The following is a 25,348-nucleotide window of genomic DNA, read 5'->3' as shown; positions in this document are numbered from 1 at the left end:
ATTCCTCATTGTCTCCGTTCTACTCACTTTTCATCTTCTTAGCTCCATTTTTCTTGGGTTTTTTTTTTTTTCACTCATTTTTACATTATCTCTTTGCCTTCTTCTTTCATCTCTGTCATTCCCTCACCCTTGGAAATGAAAAGATATTTAGCTCCTTTTACCTCCAAGAAGCTGACTAAATATGTTCATGACTTTGGGGGTTAAAATACCCAGGTTTATTCTCTTCATCCGTGGTTGTTTCCTGGGGTCTGACATCATTTGAGGGAAGGACAGATCCCTAAGGACTGGAAGGCCCTTTGGTTCGGGATCTACAATTCATTCAATTATCTGCCGCTTGTACCCTGAGTCATAATTTCTGGTATAAACAGCAGGGCCCAAAGAAAGGTTAACCTGAATTGAATAAATAAATAATTCATAGTGAGAAATAGAATATCCAAGGGCATTTATTCATCAGCTAATCAACATGATCACCTTCTGAGAGAGAAATAAAATTAGGACCAGAAGACAGTCTAAATACAATCAGATAATGATGCTCTTAAGAGACTTTAAGGGCTGTTTTCATAAAGCTGGGGCATCCTAGAAAACATCCTCATTGGCGACAGTGTGTGGTAGGTAGGGGTGTACTGGCCACACTAATGATGTTATAGATGATGGAGTTAGTATGGATGCCAGAAAGATGGGCAATGCAAACAGAGTTCTTCCATTTTTCAGAATATTAAATCAGTAAAGTAACTAAATAGCAAAGTCAAAAGCACATGACGTTTGATTAAAAGTTAAATAATAGCATATTCCTACAAAACCCAAATAACAGAGGTGAACCACTAACAGCCACAGATCCTGTCTCATGTAGACCTGTGTTCATGAAAAGCAGAAGAACAGCCACCAGGCACCTCCTGATAGATCTGGTAACACAATCCTTATATCGAGTCATATCTTCCAAGAAGATGTTAAGAGAGCTGGGAGCATGTGGAGAGTGGGACAGTGAAGAGAAGCTCTTGGGAGTGTGGACTCAGAACTGAGCAGAAAAGGGAAAAGCTTCCACATCCATCAGTCAAAATCTCTGTGACCATGGATAACTATTTCCTGGGGCTTTTAGGAGGCCATTCTCTGTCTTTGTGACTCTTCCCATGCCTCTACAATGTTCAAAGGTGATGATGTTGGATATCCAAGATAACCTCCCAATTCAGATGATTAGCAAACTAAGTTCCACCTACAATCTGCATTCCCCCTTGCCATATGAGATACTCACAGGTTCCAGGGATGGGGGTGTAAATGGACACCTTTATAAAAATTCAGCAATAAGTAGCTGCCACACACTCTGCAATAGGGAGTGATGCACTCTCTGTAACACAAATCTTAAAGGGGCTTATTAATAAAAACAAATATGGAGCCAGGTATTGGGGTCAATGCTGGAAGATCAGAGGAGCAGAACAAGCCACAGCTAACCTCACCTTGACAGTTCCTCAGCTGATCCTGTTTCCTCAGACTGGAAGCCTCTGAGTCCTCATCCAAATGGGTCTCAGCTGAACTACTGCTCAAAAGCCTAAAAGCTTTACCAGCTCTAGTTCCTGGTTTTCACACCTTCTATACCTTTCTGCTTTCTGCCACCGCTCCCTGGGATTAATGGTATGTGTCACCATGCCTGGCTGTTTCCAGTGTGGCTTTGAACTCACAGAGATCCATCCAGATGGATCTCTACCTCCAGAATTCTAGGATTAAAGGTGTGTGTGCCAGCATTTTCTGGCCTCTATGTCTATCTAGCGGCTGTTCTGTTCTCTGACCCCAAATAAGTTTATTAGGGTACACAATATATTGGGGGACACAATATCACCACAACTTCCAGCCCTTGACAACTTTTTCCTCCCTAAGAAGCAATCTCCTGACTTCTCTTGGCTCACAGGAGACAGTGATGTATCTGACCAGTAGATTTGGGAAAAATAAACGGGGTGTGCTGGCCTCACAGTTCCCTCCTGCCCGGAGTGACACTCACTTCTCTACTCCTCCAGGGACTGCCCTACTGGGAGGGAGTGCTAGATAGAGGTTTGAGGATGAAGCCCATCCATACTGAAACTCAGGACCAGCAAACAGATTTCTTTAACAGTTCTAAACCCAAAATCTCCCTTTCCTCAAAGTGTCTCAGCAATAAAGGTAAGATTTGGACTTCATTTTCATACTTTTTTTTATTTCTCAAACCATTTATAATCTATATCAGAAAGTGCCTTTATTGACACTGTAAAACAGGCCTAAAGAGGAAGTGCTTCATAAATGATGGAGTTTTGTTTGTTTTCAGAACACAGTTTGTGTGGGGCATGGTATATAATATTGCCCAAGTTCCAACATCAACTTTGTTGCTTCTATGTGATACTACACATTCAACCCCTTTGATCAACTTCCCATCCCTAAAATGGAAACGTTAATTCTTACTTATGATGGCTATTTTGAGTAGTGAGATAAAACAAATACAGCAGGAAACATCCACATTGCACTACATACTGTGTTTTCTACAAGTATGCCACCCCTGGGTTTACTTAGTGTGGACAGGATTTGCCATAGGACAGAGTTCTCTGAAGCAGAAACTTTGTCTGATTCAGCTGTCTCAGAACTGCACAGCTGCCAGCAAAAGACAGAACCTAACACTCATGTTCGTCGGGTGGTGAGATTAAAAAAAAAGTTTGCCGTATGGTCAGATGAAGGTTGAAAAGCCGAGGTAGGAACCTTGTTCTAGAATGAAGCACACTGTCCTTTACTAAGAGAAAGGCTATCACTTCAGCTTACTTGACAGTTGATTAGAAAGTTAGAAAGTGTGTTTTTCAAATAATGGTAAATGTATTTTGTCCAAATGTGCAGAGGAAATTATATTCCAAAAAGAGAACCCCCTAAGTCTAACTATTGTTCAATCATGAATCTTTGCTGCCCTCTAGTGGAAGAACAGCACATAGCACACAACGGTGCTGACCTCAGCAGGCTGCTAACTAGAAGCATACACTCCAAATACATTATAGTTATATGTGAAATTCCCGAAGAATAAATAAAAAACTAAATGTCATTTCTGAAAAATCAAAACAGATTTTCTAAGGAAGTGTTTTCCAATGTTTTGATCTCATACATTTTCAGGGTTTTACTTTTCAACATTTGGATTAATGTCTCAGATAATTTATTTGCATTCAAGATCCATTTCTCCTGGATGATCTGGAACAATATTTCACTGTTTAAATTTTGCATCGAGTATATCCAATTTTCAAATAAGCAACATGAAAGTTGGAAAGCAGTTGCAGGTGGAGGAAGTCATTTATAAATACAATAGGTATCAAGGGTCCTTCGGTTCCATTCTTACTTGAGTGTGCATAGTTAATCCTGCTACCTAACTTCAGATTATACCCCAATTTTAGATCACTAGGATGTCCCAAGAGGGGTCACGAAGAATCCTCAATTCAATACCAACATTTTCTGAGCGCTGATGAGCTTCAAAGCTCAGTAAAGGGAGGGTTGGTTGGAATGTAAAAAAAAAGACATAGTCTTTATATGTAAAAAGGAAAAACCATGGCCACATGTGCTGCTGTGTAAGACAGGCAGCAATCTGTCATAACACCACTATTGGCACAACTCCAGAGGTCAGAGGCAAGGGAAGTTTACGGTACAGAGGCTTCCTACAGTAGACTGAAAGTGGGTAGGCTCTGGAAGAACAGAGAAGGTATTCAATAAATAAGTAAAGGCATCTTGGGAGGAGTCAGAAATAGGACTCAGGATTGGAAAAGTACAGCAGCAACTTTGAGGAAGAAGTCTAACAAGTCTAGCAGCGACAGTTGTATGCAGAAAAGCAATTGAAAAAAAAAAAAAAGCCTCATTGGAACTCCATCGCGAGGGCCGTGAAGGCCATCCCAGGCCCAGACTTTATCTTCGTTGAAGAGTTGCTGAAATTTTTTAAGGGATCACAATGATTTTAGAAGGAAAAAAATTATAAACCAGAACGTGAAATCTAGAGGGGCGGTGATATGGCCCAGACACGAGAATCTGAACTGTAGCTATAATGGCAATTGGGGAAAGACACAGATTGTCTCAGGAGGAGGAACCAAGTCTCTCTGTAGTTACCTGATGCCAGAGTGAGTCAGTCTGGAGAATGAGTGTGAGAGAATGGAGAGGTCTCTGGGGTTTTGAGTCTAAGCGGCTAAGCGGATGTGGATGGCAGTGTCTAAATCACAGCGGTAGAGAAGCCTCAGCATTAGCTTACTTGACACACGTGCTTAAAGGACAAAGTTATTCCTGTGTCTGTCATGACTCAGAAATTTTACAATTTATGAACTAGATAAGGGAACAGAAAGGAGATAAAAAATGTGCAACTTCACATTTCCTCATGTTTAAATGTATAACAAAAGCCTAAAAGTTGCAGCTTGACCCTACATTTCTAAGCCTCATTTTATTGGTTTATTGTTTAATTTTTATTTGACATTAATTTGGCAAATATATGTAGTATAATGTGGTTGCCATGCACGGATGTGTTTTGCAGCGATCAAAGCAGGTTCATTAGCATGCTCATCATCTTCTTCAAGGTGGAATGATCTAAACTTTCCCCTCCCACCAACATCTAAATGTACAAAATATTACTGTGCATTGTAGTCACAGTGCTGCGCACAGGAACAGCGGAACCATTCTTACTGCAACTTTGTGCCCACTGGGGCCCTTCTTCTCTGATACTCCCCGTGACTGGTCCAGCTCTGTCTGGGAAACCACCATTCTTTTCTGGTTTTCCAAAGTGAACGCTCACATTCCAAACCCAGGAGGTAGGCTAATGAAATATTTGTCAGCTGATGTCTGACTTGTCCTACACTTGAAATCTGAATCTCTGAGTACTTTCAAATATCCACTGGCAGCTGTTCATAGTTCCTCCACCACAACCCTCTCTTTTCTCCCTCCCTCCCCCTCCCCCCAAGCTAGGGACAGATACTGGGGCCTTAGGTACATTAGGCAAACACTCTTCCACTGAGCTGCATCCCAAGCCATCCCATCATGTCTTTTCACACGGAATAGTGTAATTGTTTCTTTTTCATATTAAAGTCCTTCTGTAATATAAAATCTGTGAGGTTGAAAAACTGTTTCCTATACTATGGATATTGTCTTGACATACAGCAAGTGTTTGATCATAGATTTTTAAATTTAAATTAATTTTAACTGAACTGTGTTAGAAATCATCTCCCAAGAACAGAGGTCATTAGCTAAAACATCGTCTTTGGTTATCACACGAAAACCCCACAGAATCAACCAACCTGGGCTCACAGGGGCTCACAGAGACTGAACTGACGACGATCAGGGAGCCTGCATGGGTCTGACCTAGGTCCTCTGCATGTATGTCATGGTTGTGGGGCTCGGTCTTCTTGTGGGATTCCACTAACAGTGCAAGTGGGGGCTCTCTGACTCTTTTGCCTGCCTTTGGGACCCCTTTTCTCCTACTGGGTTCCTTTATCCAGCCTTATTATGAGGGGAGGTGCCCAGTCTTATTGCAACTTGATATGCCATGTTTAGTTGATATCCATGGGAGCCCTGCCCTTTTCTGAAGGGAAACAGAGGCGGGGTGGATGGGGGAGGGGGTGGGAGGGGAGGGGGAGGGGAAACTGCAGTTGTGATGTAATATATTAGAGAAGAATACATTTTTTAAACTAAATAAAACAAACAAACAAACAAACCATCACCTTTGGTGGCCTAAGCCCTCTGTCTGCCTCCATACATCATTGTATTTCAGGCACTGAGATTCAGTTTCAGAAACAGGAGTATTAACTAAATAACTAAATGTACTCCACTTCCTTCTGAAGTCTGCACATTTCCATTAATATTTCAACTTTTAACTGATACATTAAAAATGATACCTATTTATGGAGAACCATGTGATGTTTTGGCACATACATACACTGCCTAATGTTTAATTCAGATTGTGCATGTTTATTGCCTGGTGTATCATCTCCTCTTGGTAAAAACTTAAAAATCTTTCCCCCAGCTTTTTTAAACATGGAGTATATTGTTGTCTGTACTTGGAACAGAATAACATGGAATAACACACCACATCTGCTTGCTCAGAACTATACCCTAGCCACCATTGATCAACCTAACTCGATCAGACCACCACTACATCACTCTCTAAAGTCACTGGTAACCCTCATTCTATCCTTAACCTCCACAAAAGCAACTACCTTATTTTCCACATATGAGATCACGTGGTACTTGTCTATCTATTTTGCTTCATTTAATATAATGGCCCCTCGTTACAATCAAATGACAGGATGTCCTTTTTTTTTTTTTTTTTTTTTTTGCCTGTGTCTGTATTCCACATTTTCTTGATGACAGGCTGTTTCCATTTCTTCACTACTGTGACTAGTGCTGGGATAGGGGTAGACATAGGAGTTCTGATGTGTCTTCAGTATACTGATGTCATTTCCGTGGCTCTACACCCAGTAGTAGAATTGAGGAGTCAGTGGCTCCCTTAATTTCTAGGTAAATCCCCACGTGGTTTCCATAATTCCCACACTAATCTACCTTCCCCACCAGCACATACTATCATGTGTCTTTCTGACTATGGCCATCCTTACTGCTGTGAGATGTTGCGTTCTGATGATTGCTGATATTGAGCATTTCTTCAAAAACCTTTTGACCATTTTTGTATCTTTTTTAAGAAATGTCTATTTACATGAATCATACATATTTTAATCAGGTTGGTTCTGACCACTGAGTTCTTGTATGTTCTTGAAACTGACCCATTTTCAGATACAATTTGCAAATATTTCCTCCTGTTCTCTGGGCTGTACTATACTGTTTCCTTTGTTATGCAGATGGATGGACTCACAACTGTCTGTCTATACTTTTCTTACCTGTGCCTTTGGGGTCTTAACAAAAATACCTTTGACATCTCAATATCCTAAACATTTTCCTAAATTTTTTTCTAGTAGTTTCATGATGTGGGGGCTTGCTTTTAGATCTTTAATCCATTTTTTCAGCTGACTTTGTAGCTGTCGAGAGATATGGGCCTGCTTTCACACTTTTGCATGTGACTATCCAATCCTGGCAGTAGTTACTAAACACAATTCCCTTAGCACGTGTATTTAAAAAAAAAAAATCACTTGACTAATACTGAGTGTGATAGTTCACATCTGTCACCTGTGACCCTAGCGTCCCAAGGCCAATTTTTGATAAGAGACCAGCCTGGCCAGCAGAGTTAAATCTGTCTAAAAATAAAGAGCAAACATAACCAAGTGAACACAGATGTGTGGGTTTATGTCTTGATTTTCTAGTCCATTGGTCTGTGTGTATGTTTTGATTGTGAGACCATGCTGTCTTGATCAATACAACTTTACAATATATTAAGAACCAAGTATTCTAGTGCCTCCTTCCCTTCTCGTTTTTGCACAAGATTGCTTTGGTTGTAGGGCAAGAGGTGAGGAAAAGGGGACGCTATTTCCACACAAATTCTAAGATTGCTTCCACTCCTATGAAGAATGCCACTGATGTTTTGATAGGAATTGACTGTGTTGATTGTTTTGTGTTGTATGGATATTTTTTAACAATATGATTTCTCTCTGAACGTTTGTCTTTCCATTTTATGTGTACATATTTCCTTCACCAATGTTTTATAGTCTTCACCATAACGATTTTTTCACTTCTTTTAGTAGCTATTGTAAGTAAGATTGATTTCTTGGTTCCTATTGAGATCACTGACTAATGATGTTTGTGTGTGGAATGGGAAGTTGGTTGTTTCTCAAGATTAAAAAATGGAAGCTTTTTCTCAATGTTAGGAGGATGTGGAAGGAGATGGGTACACATACAGCCCTTCACTCAATCAGGCCATGGGGTAGTAGCTGCTAGCCATAATAAAGACTCGCCAACACCAAGCCTTCATCCAGGCCACTGAGGTAATAGGTGCAAACAACAACCACGTCACTCACCAGTTTGGGAACAGCAGTCCCACCACAGCAGAAGAGTCGACACCAGAGACATCTTCTCTGTATATCTGAAAACAGTAAAGAAGTGAAGAAGAACAAAATATTGTGAAGACATAATGCATAAATTCCATATTTTTAAAAATATAGACGCTTGTAGGAAATCCTCCTTGCATACATAACGAAATATACATTTAAGTGCAAGTGAACATTTCCTGAGAAGCACCATATGCTTGACCATAAAACAAGCATCAACGGGTTCTAAATGAATACGTCCCATAAAGCAGGCCCTGGCCATATTTGGCTTTAACTCTAGAAATGTGGCTTATCTGAACTGAGATGTTCCAGAAAGAGATCACCCAACAGATTGTGAGCACTTAATATAAGTATAGATTATTTCAATAATTATTTTAATGCAATGATTACTTGTTGAAATGTTGAAAGCTTAGTATTCATTTAAGTAAAATACCATCACAGTGTTTTAATGGTACAAAGTATGTAGTGCAATGAAATTAAATTAGGGATCAATAACAGAAAAAAAAATCAGGAAATTCATGAATATGTGAAAATCAAATAACACATTCCAGAATAAGCAATGTTTTTTTTTTTTTAGTAGGGATGGGTTTGGAAATACTTTGAGATAAATCTAAACGTAAACAGAATGTACCAAAACAAGGAATTCAGAAGAACAATGTACAGAAGAAAAAAAGTTTACTAACCCAAATCCTAACTAATAACCTAAATTTCTTCTATAAGACTATATAAAGAGAAAAACTACACCCACACAATACAGGAGGAATAAATAATAAGTAATAAGGATTGAGAAAAAAAGTTATAAAATAGAGAATAGAAGGTTAGAGAAAAACATTAAGTTGATTTTTCTAAAAGAAAAACAAAATTGATGAATTTTAATCAGATCGATCACACGACAAGGTGAGATTCAAACAGCTTATATTAAAGGAGGCAATAAAGGGGCTGTGGCCAGAGGCAGAAAAAGAAAACGATTAAGAAGGAAAAGAGAGAATGGGGCTGATGCCAACTCGATCTTGAAAAAAACGCTACTGCTCGATTTCAATGCCATGCCTGATTTCAAGTTAGACTACAAAGCCATAGCCACAAAGAGGCAGTTTCTGGCACAAAAACAGACATGTAGCCAACAGAACAGAGTCATATAAACCAATACAAACTATGACCCAATTTTTGACAAAGATGTCAAAACCATAGATTAGAGGAAAGACAGCCTCTTCACCAAAGGAAGATGGGGAAACTAGATACCCACATGATACTAAATCTCTTTCCCTCACCCTGTGCAAAACCAAACCAAATAGATCAAAAACCCGAAGCTCTTAAACTGTTAGAGGGAAAGACACTTAAAAATATCAGCATAAGTCACTCAGAAAATAATGGTTCAACCCCAGAACCAGGCATAAGAAACCTCCTTTTGAGTTGTTGGATAGAGGATTTCAAGAGATCGCCAAACAATTTAAGCTATTGCTGTTGTCCTTGGTTGAAGATAAGACCTAATTACTGAAGGGTCTTCACACACAGGACTCAGAAGATTCAAGCTAGATTTGATCTGAAAGCCTCCTCTTTGAAGACTAGCTTTCAGAGTACCAGAAGGTACTTCCATGCTGCCAAGGGAGAGAAGCAAGCAATAGTCCTACCCAGCAATGATGTTTGTGAACTACAACAATGAACGAAGCAAGATATCCCTAAAGGTGCAATTGCAACAATGACCCCTTGGTGGTAACCAACCGATGTCCAATTGGACTTACGGTTCGCTCAACAAGAGGAAAACCATGCCTGTGACTAGAAACCTACCCAATTCCCAAGGCTAGTAGAGTCATGAATCTTACAGGAGAACCTACTCTCACCACCTTACCAAACCAGCATAATTCCTTAATCGCATTCTGCATACCCTTATACCCACAGGTAATATAGCTCTCATCTCTCATCAAAGAGGCTTCTCTTTGCAGCAGATGGAGACCATTACAGAAGGCCAAAACTGATCAAACCAACTGATCATGGATTGCCCAGACCCAGTGAATGTATCTAAAACATAATTAGTAACCTAAGACTCAGGGAACATCAGGAAAGAGAGCGTAGAAAGATTGCAAGGGCAGAGGATCGGGAAATCTCCTGTGAGACCATATCTCCTAGAAATGAAGGGAAGCTATACCCATCATATTTCAACAATATGGCTGCCTCAATAGGACCTGAACAATGACAATATTAATAGAGATGCTATTGTGAAAAGGAAAAAAAATCTCACGGGGTCTCACTCATACATACTGCAGGCACCCAAAGACTGATAAAAGAGGGGAAATTCGTTGTCCCCAGAGATGAGCCCCTAACTGGGTATCCAATTCCAAGTTCTCAGCCCTGAAATCAAAGACACACAAGCAACACTAAATGGCTCAGAAGGCTGCATTTAAATATTTATGCATTTACACATATATGTTAAAATAACAATTCAGAAAATAAGAGCCCAAAAATTTGAGAGGGAGTGAGTCAGGGTACATGGGAAGAGATGGAGGAAGAGAAGGGAAGGGGGAAATGATATAATTATATTTTAATTTAAAATAATAATAAAATGTTTAATTACAAAATTAAAATGACTACCCTGAGATCCCATCCCAATTAGAATGTCAGTCATTAAGAAAATAACAGATGTTGGCAATGATGTGGATAAAAGGAATCACACACTGCTTAGGGGAATGTAAACTCATCCAGCTACTATGGCAATCAGTATGAAGACTTCTCAAAAACTACATAGATATTCCACACTACCCAGACTTCTTCTGGATGTCCACTCGCTGGCCTCCAAGTCACCATCTCACAGAGACTCTTGCACACCAACATTGTTTGCATTACTAGTCACAACAGCTAAGTCAGAGACCAGCCTAGGTGTCCATCAATAGAGGAATAGATAAGGAAAACATGACACAAGGAATACATGCACAATGGACTGACTTTTTTTTCAGCCATAAAGAACAAAGTTGTGTTGTTTGCAAGGAAATGGATGCAACTAGAGAATTAAGCCAGTCTCAGAAAGACAAATATTGTCTGTTGTCATTTGTTTGTCATGCTTTTGACTCTGTTGCTCTGTTGGGGAGCCCACCACCCAGCTCCCAAATAAATACACAGAGGCTTATTCTTCCTTATAAATACCCAGCCTTAGCTTGGCTTGTTTCTTGCCAGCTTTTCTTTAATTATTCCCTCTACCTTTTGCCTCTGGGCTTTTACCTTTCTCTATTTCTGTAAATCTTACTTTCACTCTTACTCTGTGGCTGGCTGTGTAGCTGGGTGGCTGGCCCCTGATGTCCTCCTCTTCTTGTTCTTTTGCTCCTAAGTCTTTTCCTCAGAGATTTCTCCTCCCACTTATTCTCTCAGCCTGCCAGCCCTGCCTATCTTTTTTCCTGCCTTGCTATTGGATGTTCAACTCTTTATTAGACCTATTAGGTGTTTTAGACAGACAAAGTAACACAGATTCACAGAATTAAGCAAACGCAACATAAAGGAATGAAACACATCTTTTCTTCATTAAACAAATGTTCCACAGCATAAACAAATGTAACAAATCTTAAAATAATATTCTACAATTGTCTATTTTCTCTCATTTGTGATCCCTAGATGTTATATGCATAAAAATGTGTATGCAAAAAAATTTAATGCATATATGACATGAACATTTATATTACCATGGTCCCACTGCAGCTTGTGTTCAGGTCCTGAGACAGGAAAGGGCCTTGGTGCAAAGAAGTGAACTACCCAGCCACCAGAGGAGTTTCACACAAGCGAAAATGAATAGCTCCAGCCATTTTCATTTATACATCAAAAACAAGTATGTTTTCCATACTAACAAACAAGTTTTTCCCATCCTCCAACATTAACCTCCAGCAAAAACAAATATGTCAAATATGGTTTTTCCCAACTTCTACATCAAAACATCTTTAAACCAAAAAACACTTATCATTTTGTTAGCCTGGCGAAATACTGAGCCAGGTACATCCTGTCTTTACAAAACTAAAGGTAGCTGGGCGGTGGTGGTGCATGCCTTTAATTCCAGCACTCGGAAGGCAGAGGCAGGTGAATCTCTGTGAGTTCGAGACCAGCCTGGGCTACCTAGTGAGTTCCAGGAAAGGAGCAAAGCTACACACAGAAACCTTGTCTCCAAAAACCAAAATAAATAAATAAATAAATAAATAAATAAATAAATAAATAAATGAATAAATAAATAAATAAATAAGCAAAACTAAAAGGTGATTGACATAAACACACATTTTCAAACACAACAATCCCATTCAAAGCATATTTACAGAAATAGGGTGATCTGCCTCTGATCCTGACAGCACTGAATTAGAATAACTCCCAGGGGTCTGAAGCAACAGGTGACATCTCCAGACAAGAAACCTGAGAAGCATCAGCTCCCAAGGAATTTTAGGGGAAGATATTCAAGAAAAAAAAATGGAGTTTCCAGGGATGATTGATTATATATGTCCCATATATGATTGACAAAATGACACTAAAACTGCCAAAAAAAAATCATCAATATTACGAGAGAAGAGAGCATGCAGGCTGTGTGGTCCCAGCAGTGTTCTGCGCTATCCTGCAGTCCACTGGTCCTTGCTGAGTGAGATTGTCCCCGTGGGCTTTGCCTCATCTGGAGACTCAATAGACAAGCACTCATCTACTGATCTGAAACTAGGCCGCACGGCTCCCAACAATATATGAAACTGTCTAGGAGACAAAGGAGAGAAACAGAGTAAGAAAGGAGAAAGTAGGGGTGTTCATGGGGAATACGCTCAACATATAATACTTGTCCGAAAACGTCCTTATGCAACAATACTGTGTACACTGAATATACACAATGAAAAACGGTTTTTAAAGAGAGGAGGGAAAGAAAAAATGAAAACTATCTTTACTTTCATGTAATGGGAAGATGTATGTTTTTAAATTCCTAAGGAATTAGAAGTAATAAGCAAGCTCAGCAATGGAGCAAAGGACCTGACTCACATCTGCACCTGAGCATACAACATGGATAAGAAGAAATCCATAGGGCAGCCCTCAATGTTCAAGAGTTGTCTTGATGTCAACAAAGGTCCTCGAGTTCCTGTTCCCACCAGATATGCAATAACACAAGCAAAGCTCGGGCCCCAGTGGTTCCTGGCCCTCCACCTAACAGGTTCACTTCCCTGCCAGCCAGTATGGCTTGACAAGCCAATGATATCTCATGAGAATTGATAGTAGGCAAGAGAGTTGCGGGCGGGGAAGGCCACTCACTTTTTGTGATTATAAAACCTGCCACTCACACAACCCCTGTTCCTGGTGGCAAGCACTGTGCAGCCCTGGGTGACGCGTGATGCTCTCCTCCGACAAGGCTGAGCGTATGAGACTCACGAACTGTTCTCTGCTCCATCTGTGATGCTGTGACGGCAGCTGGCAGATTATCTCATCAGAGATCCAGCCTGTCAAAGGCTGTGTGGAAGGTGATTGGTGTCCTCTAGGTAAGACGGCAGAAGAGAAACTTTTCATCCCAAGAGAGGGTGAGCTTCAGAGAGTCACAAAGGTAGGGGTAAGATACTGAAAATACAGAGTGGAAGATGGATGATTAAGTGGGAGAGTGACAAAGTGAAACAGCTCAAACAATATGGTCCCCATGGGGAAGGGATCAGAAGACCCCTATGAAGAGACTCAGGGCAAGCCCGCACAGCCTACACTAGCCTCAGATTCATTGTGTTTGTCTTAGGGTTTCTATTGCTATAAAGAGACACCATGACCATGCCAACTCTTCTAAAGGAAAACATTTAATTGAGGTGGCTCACTTACAGTTCAGAGATGCAGTCCATCATCATCATGGCAGGACATGGCAGCATGCAGGCAGACATGGTGCTAGAGAAGGAGCTGAGAATTCTACATCTTTGATATGCAGGCAACAGGAAGTGAACTGGCTCACTGGCTCACTGGGCTTGGCTTGAGCATATATGAGACCTCAAGCCCACCTCCAGAGTGACGTACTTCCTCCAGCAAGACCACACCTACTCCAACAAGGCCACACCTCTCCCAAAAGTGTCACTCCCTCTGAAGGCCATTTTTTTACAAACCACGCACGCAGTGACTTCTCCACTGGTTGTGTTAACAAGGGAACACAAACCCCAATTGTTTCTCTGTATGACTTGGAGGTTAGGGGCCAGGCGCTATCTTGACAGAGAATTGGTTGCCTGAAACTGAACAAGAACGGGGAAGGGGTAGGGACTGATCATAGGAAGGATGAGTTTAATCTACAACTCTGGTGGTTTTGGGACAGCAGAAGGTCCTGATGCTGAGCAGCTCTAAAGTGTCAAGAAGCTGGCTGGTGGGGTGCAGGCTGTGAAATGCGGAGGGTGACGTAACCCCACCTCAGCTGCTAGGAGCGGAGCTCATCAATTGAGAAAAATCTTGGCTAGCGGAGCCTCGAGTCAGCAGGTGGGTCAAGCCCTGAAGCCACCATTCTTAGCTTCAGAGGCTAAAAACTCTGACGATGTTCCAGTGGGCTACCATGGCCACATCCCCGCAGCAGGGAGGTGAAAGGAGGTCTTAAAAGTATGAAGACAGGCCCAAACGAGGGGACGAAACAGAGGCAGGCCGAGAATGATGGGATGTCTGCAGCCGCCTGCAAGCAAGACGGACTCAGAGATCCTGCAGCAGAAGCAGGAAAAGGCAAATGAGAAGAGCGAGACCAAGCAGCTGTGTGGCTTCCTGTCCAACCCTCCCGCCCTATGGCTGTGTGCCTGGAGCCGGTCCCATCCTAAGAGTTTCTTCCTGTCTCAGCACAATGCCATTCCCTTTGCCCCAAGTCTGCAGCGGGTTCCTTTTGCGCTTCCTTCCCCTCAGGTAGCCTCTCTTCCCCTGGGCCACTTCTCAAAGCCTGGTGCGTGCTAGGTGTTACAGCCTCAGCCCCCTTTCCCTCACACTTTAGTGTGCTTTTACTTTATTATATTCAATTATTTTCTTATTTGCCTTCATATTTTTATATAATTTTGTTTGTACCTTTTTTTCACCACTAGGAAATCTTTTTTTCTTGTCATTTCTTTCTCTTTTTCTTTTCCTTTTCTGCCCACTATATTTCTCCCCCTTCCTCTCTCCCTCCTTCCCTTCCCCTCACCTCTACTTTTAGTAGAAATTTTAGTTTAACTGACTGAGTTTTGGGTTGTTTCCTTTTATTCTGATCTATTTGGGGTTGAGTTGAGTTTGTTTCAATTCAGTTTTTTTAAAAACTCACATTTTAATTTTCTGTTGGCCTTCTCACAGTTTCCTAATTTTACTTTTGAACTTCATTATTAGAATCTAATTTTTTCCTTTTCTTATTTCCTAATCCCTTATTCTTTTCTCTTTACATCCATCATTTGCTTCTCCACCCCAGCTATTCTTCATCACATTTATTAACCTCACTTTGATTCTACCTTCTGCTTTCTGTGTGCCTGTGTGTGTCTGTGTGTGTGTCTGTGTGTATATGTGTGTATATGTATGTATGTGTGTGTGTCTTGTGTGTCTGTGTGTGTGTCTGTGTGTGTATGTGTGTCTGTGTGTATGTGTGTCTGTGTGTATGTGTGTCTGTGTGTGTGTGTATCTGTGTATGTGTGTGTATATGTGTGTGTGTGTATGTATGTGTGTCCCAGCCTCATACTAGTTCCACTTTTCTCTAAAACATTTAAATGTATAGCACATTCTACATTAGTTCTCCCACTTTCTGCCTTATGTTTGTTGGTGATATGTGTTTCTCTATCTCATTTATTTTGGTGTTGCTAATGTTATAAGGATTTCTCTCTTCACTTGAGCCATCTAGAGTAGGCTTCTTAGTAAGAGGAGCCCCAAAGAAAACAAGAAGAAATATGGAGCCAACAGGTACACAGATCGCATCCCAGAAACACAAAAAGAGTAGGGGAAAGTGAGGCAGCCTGACTCCCCCAAAGATCATAGCTCTTCACCTACGGGATTTAAACTGAAATAGGAAAAATGGCAGATGAGGCTTTCAAATGTTGCTTTCAAAAATGGCAAAGACCTTAAAAAGGAGAGAAACAAACAGATTAATTTAATTTGGGGCCTGGAAAAGAAATGAACATAGTGGGAAAAGTTAGGAAAACACATGAGAAAATCAGCAATAAGGATGAGTGTCAGCAACAATGAAAACTTCAGCCAAGAAATTTAAAATTTAGGAAAAGAAATAGACATGTTTGGAAACCGTGGAAAGCATCATCAACACATTCTACCAAGAATAAAAAAGAAGGAATGGAAACAAGTTCAAAAAATACTACCCTCGCCAGGCAGTGGTACCACACACCTTTAATCCCAGCACTCGGGAGGCAAAGGCAGGTGGATCTCGGTGAGTTCAAGGACAGCCTGATCTACAGAGCGAGTTCCAGGACAGGCACCAAAACTACACAGAGAACCCTGTCTTGAAAAAAAATTACCCTCAAATCAAATACCAATAATTTAAAAACACAAATGAGCAAAGCCACACCATCTAAGCATTCTGGAATATTATCAAGAAAACAAACCGAAGAATTCATGGAATAGAGGGAGTTGCTATGATCTAAAATTAAAGGCATCAAGAAGCTATTCAATTAAATTCTAGCAAAAAAATTCCCCCAAACCAAGAGAAACAGAAATATAAACACTAAACACATCTAGAACCACAGATACATGACCAGAGGGAACTCCTCCATGGCATATTAGAGTCAAGATACAAATCTAAGAAACAATGTTAAAAGGAGGAAAGTACCAGCTCACTCACACAGATAAACAGATCAGAACATCAGCTCTCTCGTTAGCTATCCAGATGTGAGGAAAGAAGGGAACTCTGCATTTCAAGCCTCAGAACAGATACCTTCCAATCATTATTGCTACATCATCAAAGCTCTCTTTTTAAGTTGATGTTGAAATGAGGGCATTTCAAGACAGGTAAAAAAATAACACAGTTCATGGCAACAAAGCCAGCACTGATGAAGGTACTTAAAGGAACTGTATACAAAGGAAGAAAAAGTTTCCATCATGAGATGGCAGGAAAGAATGCATTTCATATGTTGGTTAACCAAGGAGAGATTGGAAGAAATCCATCATGTCTAACACAGTGAACCAGAAGACACCTACTCCTCATAGTGGAGAAATAAGAGAATGAACAATCCAACCAACCGTAAAAACAACCAGTAAGGAGGCCCAGGAGCTCCTAAGCACCTCTCAACAATCACTGCAAATACAAATGCCTGTGGTGGTGTGAATGAGAATGGACCTGATATACTCTATACTTCAGTACTTGGTTCCCAGTTTATGGAACTGTTTAGGAAGGATTAGCATATATGGGCTTGTTGGAGGAGGTGTGTCATTGGGGTGGGCTTTGAGGTCTCAAAATCCCATGCCATTCCCAGTCTCTCTCTTTCCACCCCTCTCTCTCTCCCCCCCACCCCATTTTCCTGTTTGCTGATCAGGATATAAGCTCTCAGCTACTGCCCCAGCACCAAGCCTACCTGCCTGCTGCCATGTCCTCTCGGGGATGATGGACTCTAACTCTCTAGAACCATAAGTCCCAAACTTTCTTTTGTAAGTTGCCTTGGTCATCACGTTTTGTCACAGCAATAGAAAAGTAACTAAGACACTGTCCTCAGTATACCACCAAAGACTGGTTAACTGGACTGAAAACTACATCCAACTATCAGCTGTCTCCTGGAAACACTCCTCACTGGTAGACACCCACAGACAGAGATTCAAAGGATAGAGGGCAATCTTATTGATAAAACTGAGGTTGAAAATAGGTCGACATGACTAGTCTGATACCTGATAAAGTATACTTCAATCCAAAACTAGTCAAAAGAGGTAAAAATCACTACATAAAAATAAAGGTAACAATTATCTTGAAAAAAATATATATAACAACCAGAAATAGATATTCAGTAATTGTTAGAGGTCTCAGTTTAACTAAACAAACACTAATGGGAATAAAAGGCCAGACAGCTACAGAGACAGTATCAGAGGATGACTTAATGCTCATATTCAGATAGGTCACCCAGACTCAAATCAATGAAGAAACTTTAGAATTAGACTACACCATAGGGCTGGAGAGATGGCTCAGTGGCTATGAACACTTGAGGGCAGTTCCTAGTACCCACATGGTGTCTCATAGTCATCTGTAACTACAGTTCCAGGGGACTGACTCTCTTCTGGCCCCTGTGGGCACATACATGCATTCAGGCAAAACACACATATATGTAAAATAAAAATATTTTCGTAAAAAAATAGAAGTATATAGGGCTAGAGAGATGACTCAGCTTTTAAGCACGGTTGTTGCTCTTCACAAAGACCTGAGTTCAATTCCCCGGACCCTCACGGTGTTTCACAGCTGTCTGTGTAACTCCAGTTCCAAGAAAAATGTCCTCTTCTTACCTACATGGACACCAAGAATGTAAGAAGTGTACAAACATGTGTGCAGACAAAATGCTTACAAGTTTATAAAATGAATAAATCTAATTTTAAAAATAAAAGTATATAAGCAACTAAAACAGATCCACAACAAGTATTATGATTGAAGGACTACTAGAGTCTCCCTTCTAAAAGAAACCTAGGACCAGATGAATGTACTACAAAATTATACCAAATCTTCAAGAAAGTGCTAAAATCGATGAACTCACTGAGACTGTGGCAGCATGCACAGGACCTGCACAGCTTCAAGCCACATGATGTCGCATTGCTAAGACAGGGAAATGGACATGAGCTTCCTTCATCTTTAAGCAAGAAGCTGTCTCCAATTGATATATGCTTCCAAAGAAAAATTTCGTTTTCTCCCATGGAGTCTCACTGGTTATATTAACCACACTTAAGGGAAGGCCCCGTGCCCAGCAGTAGATGGCTAATACAAAACAAACTCAGTGGTATTTTTACCGACTTTCTGTCTCATATTGCTTTGTTTGGACATTTTTTTTGTCTCACTGGTCTTTCGCTTGCATATTATGGTTTATATTATGGTTTCCACTCTTGTGTTTTTATAGTGTGTGTGTGTGTGTGTGTGTGTGTGTGTGTGTGTGTGTGTGTTGTCTGTGTTTTGCGTCTGTGTGTTTTATTTGTATGCGTTTCTTGTGTTTTTTCTTTTTAATTCTTGTTTGTTTGGGATTTTGTTTGTTTCTTTGTCTGTTTGTTTTCTAAAAAAGAGAGAAAGGAAGGGCATGGGGTTGGGTGGATGGGAGGATCCTGGAGGAATTGGATGAGGGGAAACTGTAATCAGAATATATTGTATGAAAAAATTTTTTGTTTAAAAATAAAGTGCTACACCAATGCTTCTCAAACTGTCCCATTAAAAAAAGGAATAAAGACTTCCAAACTAAATTTGCAAAGCCAGTACTGTCCTGGTACTAACATCATATAAGGACACAATGAAAAACAACAATTACTAAACCAATTTCCCTGGTGAATTTAGAAAAATAATTCCCCAAAACATACCTGCACATCTCAGGGGCACATGAAGATGATGGTGTATTATGACCTACTCGGTTGCATTCCAGGGATGCAGGAGTGATGCAACACGTGCATATCAATAATTGTAAAGCAGCTCATGAATAGACTTAATAGGTGGTATGAGTTTAAAAGTTCATCGTAGCCGGGCAGTGGTGGCACACGCCTGTAATCCCAGCACTCAGGAGGCAGAAGCAGGTGGATCTCTGTGAGTTCAAGGTCAGCCTGGTCTACAGAGTGAGTTTCAGGACAACCAGGACCATTACACAGAGAAACCTTATCTCCAAAAAAAAATTCCTGATAACTACTAATAACAAAAATTACCTTCACAAAAAGAACAAAAGGGGAATTAACATGGTAGACTACCAAAAAAATCATCAAACACAAAGAAAGACAGTAATAGAGCAACGAAGGCTACGACAATAGAAAACAGATCAATTACAAACTGGAAGAAGTCTTTCCATATCCATGATCAATTTAAATATCAATGAACTAAACTCTTCAAATAAAAGAAACAGTTTGTCAGAAAAGACTTTAGAAAAGATGATCCAATTGTGTGCTGTCTACCAGAGACTCTTCTTAGTTCTAATACTGCAAATTGTTGAAAGTGAAGGCCTTTGAAAAGACCACACACACCGTGACCAGAGAGAGCTTGCTTGCTAGAGTAATATCAGACAAAAGAAAATAAAACTTAGGTCATAAACTATTACATACTGATAAAACAGACAACTAAACACAAAGGTAGAAGAATTGTAACCACATTTTTTATGGAATTTTGCTGACTTCAAAACATGAAATAATCTTAACAGATTTGAAGGGGGAAATTTGGCAGTTTTACAAAAGCACTTGGGGATTTCAATACCTCACTTTCAATAGTGGATAGAATGTTTAAACTATTCAATAAGCAACTATGGGACATGAACAACATAAGAAAACAGACATCTAACACAGGAAAGCCACTCTTCCCAACAATGGGAAATACACACTCCTCTCATGGGCCTTGTCTTTAGACAGTGGTGTGTTAGGGCACACAGTGAGCCTCTGTGCATTAGAAAAGATCGTGTCCTCTCAGAACACATAAGGTTGAAGCTAGGAATTAATCAAGAAAGCCTGAAAACTCATGAATGTTAGAAATTAAATATCTAGATAACCTGCCAAATCAGAACTCCTAAGGGGATGTGAGAAAATAGATTGAGATGGGTAAAACAAAGCACAATGCACCAAAAAGTTATGGGAAGCAGCAGGGTCGACAAGAGAGCAAAATGTGTGACTACAAATATCTACACTACCCAAGAAAGACCTCAAATACATGATCATTTGGTAATATGTATGCAGGCCTATAGATAGGACATGTATAGATATGACATATACATATTAATATACATATGCATATCTAAAAACCGACATGTGGACCAATGGAATCGAATTGAAGACCCTGACATAAATCCGCACACCTATGAACATATAATTTTTGACAAAGAAGCCAAAACTATACACTGGAAAAAAGAAAGCATCTTCAACAAATGGTGCTGGCATAACTGGATATCAACGTGTAGAAGACTGCAAATAGATACATATCTGTCACCATGCACAAAACTTAAGTCCAAGTGGATCAAAGGCCTCAACATAAATCCAGTTACTCTGAACCTGATAGAAGAGAAAGTAGGAAATAGTCTTGAACGCATCGGCATAGAAGATCACTTCCTAAATATAGCACCAGTAGCACAGACACTGAGAGAAACAATCAATCAATGGGACCTCTTGAAACTGAGAAGCTTTTTAGAGCAAAGGACATGGTCAACAAGACAAAGCAACAGCCTACAGAATGGGAAAAGATCTTCACCAACCCCACATCTGACAGAGGGTTGATATCCAGAATATATAAAGAACTCAAGAAATTAGACATCAAAACGACCAACAGTCCAATTGAGAAATGGGCTATAGAACTAAACAGAATTCTCAACAGAGGAAGTTCAAATGGCTGAAAGACATTTAAGGAACTGCTCAACATCCCTAATCATCAGGGAAATGCAAATCAAAATGACTCTGAGACACCACCTTACACCTGTCAGAATGGCTAAGATCAAAAACACTGAAGACAGCTTATGCTGGAGAGGATATGGAGCAAGGGGAACTCTCCTCCACTGCTGTTGGGAATGCAAGTCTGTACAACCACTTTGGAAATCATTATGGCGCTTTCTTAGAAAACTGGGAATCAATCTCCCCCAAGACCCAGCTATACCACTCTTGGGCATATACTCAAGGAATGCTCATTCATACAACAAGGGCACTTGCTCAGCTATATTCATATCAGCATTGTTTGTAATACCCAGAATCTGGAAACAACCTAAATGCCCTTCAACTGAAGAATGGGTAAATAAAATGTGGTACATATACACAATGGAGTACTACTCAGCAGAGAAAAACAATGACATCATGAGGTTTGCAGGCAAATGGATGGATCTAGAAAAAAATCATCCTGAGTGAGGTAATCCAGACTCAGAAAGACAAACATGGTATGTACTCACTCATAGGAGGATACTAGATGTAAAACAAAGATGACTAGACTGCTACTCACAACTCCAGGGAGGCTACCTAGAAAACAGGACCCTAAGAAAGACACAGGGATTGCCCAATGACAGAGAAATGGATGAGATCTATATGAGCAACCTGGACGTGAGTGGGGGTAATGAAGGGCAAGGTCCGAGGGAAAGAGAGCTTAAGGGAGCTGGAGATCCCAGTTGGATCAAGAACAGAGAGGGAGAACAAGGATTAAGAGACCATGATAAATGAAGACCACATGAGAATAGAAAGAAGCAAAGTGCTAGAGAGGTCCCCAGAAATCCACAAAGACACCTCCACAATAGACTACTGGCAATGGTTGAGAGAAAGCCTGAACTGACCTACTCTGGTGATAGGATGGCCAAACACCCTAACTATCATGCTAGAAATCTCATCCAATGACTGAGGGAAGTGGATGCAAAGATTCACTGCCAGGCCCCAGGTGGAGCTCCAAGAGTCCAATTGGCGAGAAAGAGGAGGGATTGTATGAGCGAGAATTGTTGAGACCATGATTGGAAAAAGCACAGGGACAAATAGCCAAACTAATGGAAACACATGAACTATGAACCAATAGCTGAGGAGCCCTGTAGATGTAACCAACCATTTTATTAAAATAAGAAACACAGAACCAATGTAAAAGAGAAAGCCGAGAGGTCAGAACTCAGAGCTAAAATCTTACCTCCTGCAGTGCTCCTAGCTTCCCCGAAAGAGAGCTTCTTCCTGTGTGTCTGTCTTTAAATAGTCTTTCTGTTCGGCCTTCTCATTGGTTGTAAACCCAAACACATGACTGCCTCGTCACTGCCTGTAAGTACTACCCTCCAGGTCTTAAAGGCATATGTCTCCAATGCTGGCTGTATCCCTGAACACACAGAGATCTACCTAGCTCTTCTACCAAGTGCTGGGATTAAAGGCGTGCGCCGCCGCCGCCGCCGCCGCCGCCGCCGCCGCCGCCGCCGCCGCCACCACCACCACCACCACCACCACCACCACACTCTTGCTATGGCTCTAATAGCTCTGACCCCCGGGGAACTTTATTTATTAACATACAATGAAAATCACATTTCATTACAAATAAAATATCACCATAGAGCCCCCAACTGGATCAGGCCCTCTGGATAACTGAGACAGTTGATTAACTTGAACTGTTTGGGAGGCTCCCAGGCAGTGGGACTGGGACCTGTCCTTAGTGCATGAGCTGGCTGTTTGGAACCTGGGGCTTATGCAGGGACACTTAGCTCAGCCTGGGAGGAGGGGACTGGACCTGCCTGGACTGAATCTACCAGATTGAGCTGAATCCCCAGGGGAGTCTTTGCCCTGGAGGAGATGGGAATGGGGAGCCTGGGGGGAAGGTGGGAGTGGTGGGGGTGGGAGGGGGGAAGACAGGGGAATCCATGGCTGATATGTAAAATTAAATAATTATAAAATAAAATTTAAAAAATATATGCATATGCATATCAATATTAAAGTATCCTTAATATTAAGGAAATGTTTTCTTTATGGTTCTCTTTCTATGATGGTTGTATGTAAATGAAAAGCAGATACACAGACATATCTTTTGGAAGGTACAAGCTATAAGGCAGTTCATCACTTATCTTATGCTAACATGGTGTCCATTTCTCCTATATGGTCTTAAATATGGCAGATCATTTATAAATTTTCATTCAGCAGACACTCTTTGAGGTACTGCTCTGTTTTAGGCACTTCACAAATGGCTTTCTCTCAGTGCCTCTGGAGTTCCCTCTCTGCTCCTGAATTTGGAGCCAAGTTCCCACTCCCTCCACAGATTGGCCCCAACTATTGGTTTTTGAACTTTAAATCTCTAATTGTTAAATGCAATTAAACTTACGGTAATAGATTATCTGACCTCACACATGCATTATTTAAATTTTATTTCAGAAGAGGGGTGCAAATCTTAAAACCTGGTGGCCAGTAGCCACCACTACCAAGTGCAAATTCTCTATTTGTCAAACTTCTTCTTTTGGTATATGTCCACACTTCATTTTCTTCCTTTCTGGAACTCTGGTTTGGCCTTCTCACCCTAACACTGTATTTGTTCTAAGACGACTTGACAGGATGCCTTTAGAACCCATTCTCACTTGATCTGCCCGCTGTCATTCCAGCCATAGACCTTTCATCTAACTCAGCAAGAAAATGCCTCACACGCTACAGGGAATGGATGTGACAAGGCGAAGTCTTACCCCAAAGCAGCGTGAATTTAGTTTAATGGCAATATTAACCTACCCTCTCAGGTGTGGGACCCTCATGTGGTTTAGTGGGAGGAGTTGATTATAAGAGTGGAGCCTGAGGGTGGTACCTAGTGCCCACACTGCCTAATCCTGCCTGAAAAAAAAATTAAATAAACAGAGAACAATACAAGAAGAGGAACAGTTCTAGATGCCTATGAGACCTCACTGCTAGGCTGTTGTAGAATATTAGTTAAAGATGTGTTACATTTGTTTATGCTGTGGAATTTTTGTTTAGTGATGCAAAGATGTGTTACATTCTTTTATGTTGCATTTATTTAACTCTGTGAAGCTGTGTTACTTTGCCTGTCTAAAACACCTGATTGATCTAATAAAAAGCTGAACAGCTGATAGCTAGGCAGGAGAAAGGATAGGTGGGGCTGGCATGCAGAGAGAATAAATAGGAGGAGAGACCAGGGAAGAGCAAGCAGGATTGAAGAGTGAGAAATGGAGAGGAGGATGCCAGGGGCCTGCCTTGGAGTAAGAATGAAAGTCAGATATACAGAAGTAAGAAAAGGAAAATACCCAGAGCAAAAAGTAAATGGAATAAGTTAAAAAAAAAAAAAAAGCTGTCTAGAAATAAGCCAAGCTAAGGCCGGGCATTCATAAGTAAGTATAAGACTCTGTGTGATTTATTTGGGAGCTGGTTGGCAGGCCTCCAAAGAATAAAGAGCCAAAAGAGTAAGAGTTAAAAAAACAAAGCTGGGTGGTGGTGGTGCACGCCTTTAATCCCAACACTCAAGAGGTAGAGCCAGGCAGATCTCTGTGAGTTCAAGACCAGCCTGGTCTACAGAGCAAGATCCAGGACAGGCACCAAAACTACACAGAAAAACACTGTCTTGGCAAAAAAAAAAAAAAAAAAAAAACACTACACTACACTACACTACACTACACTACACTACACTACACTACACTACACTACACTACACTAGGCAGTAATAGAGCCAGATTGCCTGTCTATGGGTTTCACCTCTTCTCTTCTCAGGAGACAGTGTCCCAGCTCTTGCTCACACTGCAGTAGCCCATGGGCAGTCTTCCTATTGACAGTGACTGTTGCCCAGTCATTAGCCAGATATCCACCCACCTACTCTGAGCTGCCCTAGCAGAGGCAGAACAAAGCCCATGGAAGGTTGCCTAGACAACCAA

At 40.8% G+C, this 25,348-nt stretch overlaps 1 protein-coding gene across 1 annotated transcript in view; it reads right to left on the bottom strand.

Annotated features, from left to right (window-relative positions):
- Positions 1 to 25,293, bottom strand: part of Igsf11 (immunoglobulin superfamily member 11) — a 185,319-nt gene extending 160,026 nt beyond the window's left edge. Inside the window, exons 1-2 of the mRNA XM_042259302.2 lie at positions 25,173 to 25,293; positions 7,926 to 7,990 (exon numbers count right to left, since the gene is read on the bottom strand). Coding sequence (XP_042115236.1) covers positions 7,926 to 7,977 — 52 coding nt within the window. The 5' untranslated portion in view covers positions 7,978 to 7,990; positions 25,173 to 25,293. The remainder of the gene's footprint in view (positions 1 to 7,925; positions 7,991 to 25,172) is intronic.
- Between the last annotated feature and the right edge of the window lie 55 nt (positions 25,294 to 25,348).

The sequence above is a fragment of the Peromyscus maniculatus genome, chromosome 12 (assembly GCF_049852395.1).
Source record: "Peromyscus maniculatus bairdii isolate BWxNUB_F1_BW_parent chromosome 12, HU_Pman_BW_mat_3.1, whole genome shotgun sequence".
In the NCBI taxonomy this organism is placed as follows: domain Eukaryota; kingdom Metazoa; phylum Chordata; class Mammalia; order Rodentia; family Cricetidae; genus Peromyscus; species Peromyscus maniculatus.
Note: the sequence above shows the minus strand (reverse complement) of the source record. Positions and strands in the feature narration are given on the sequence as shown.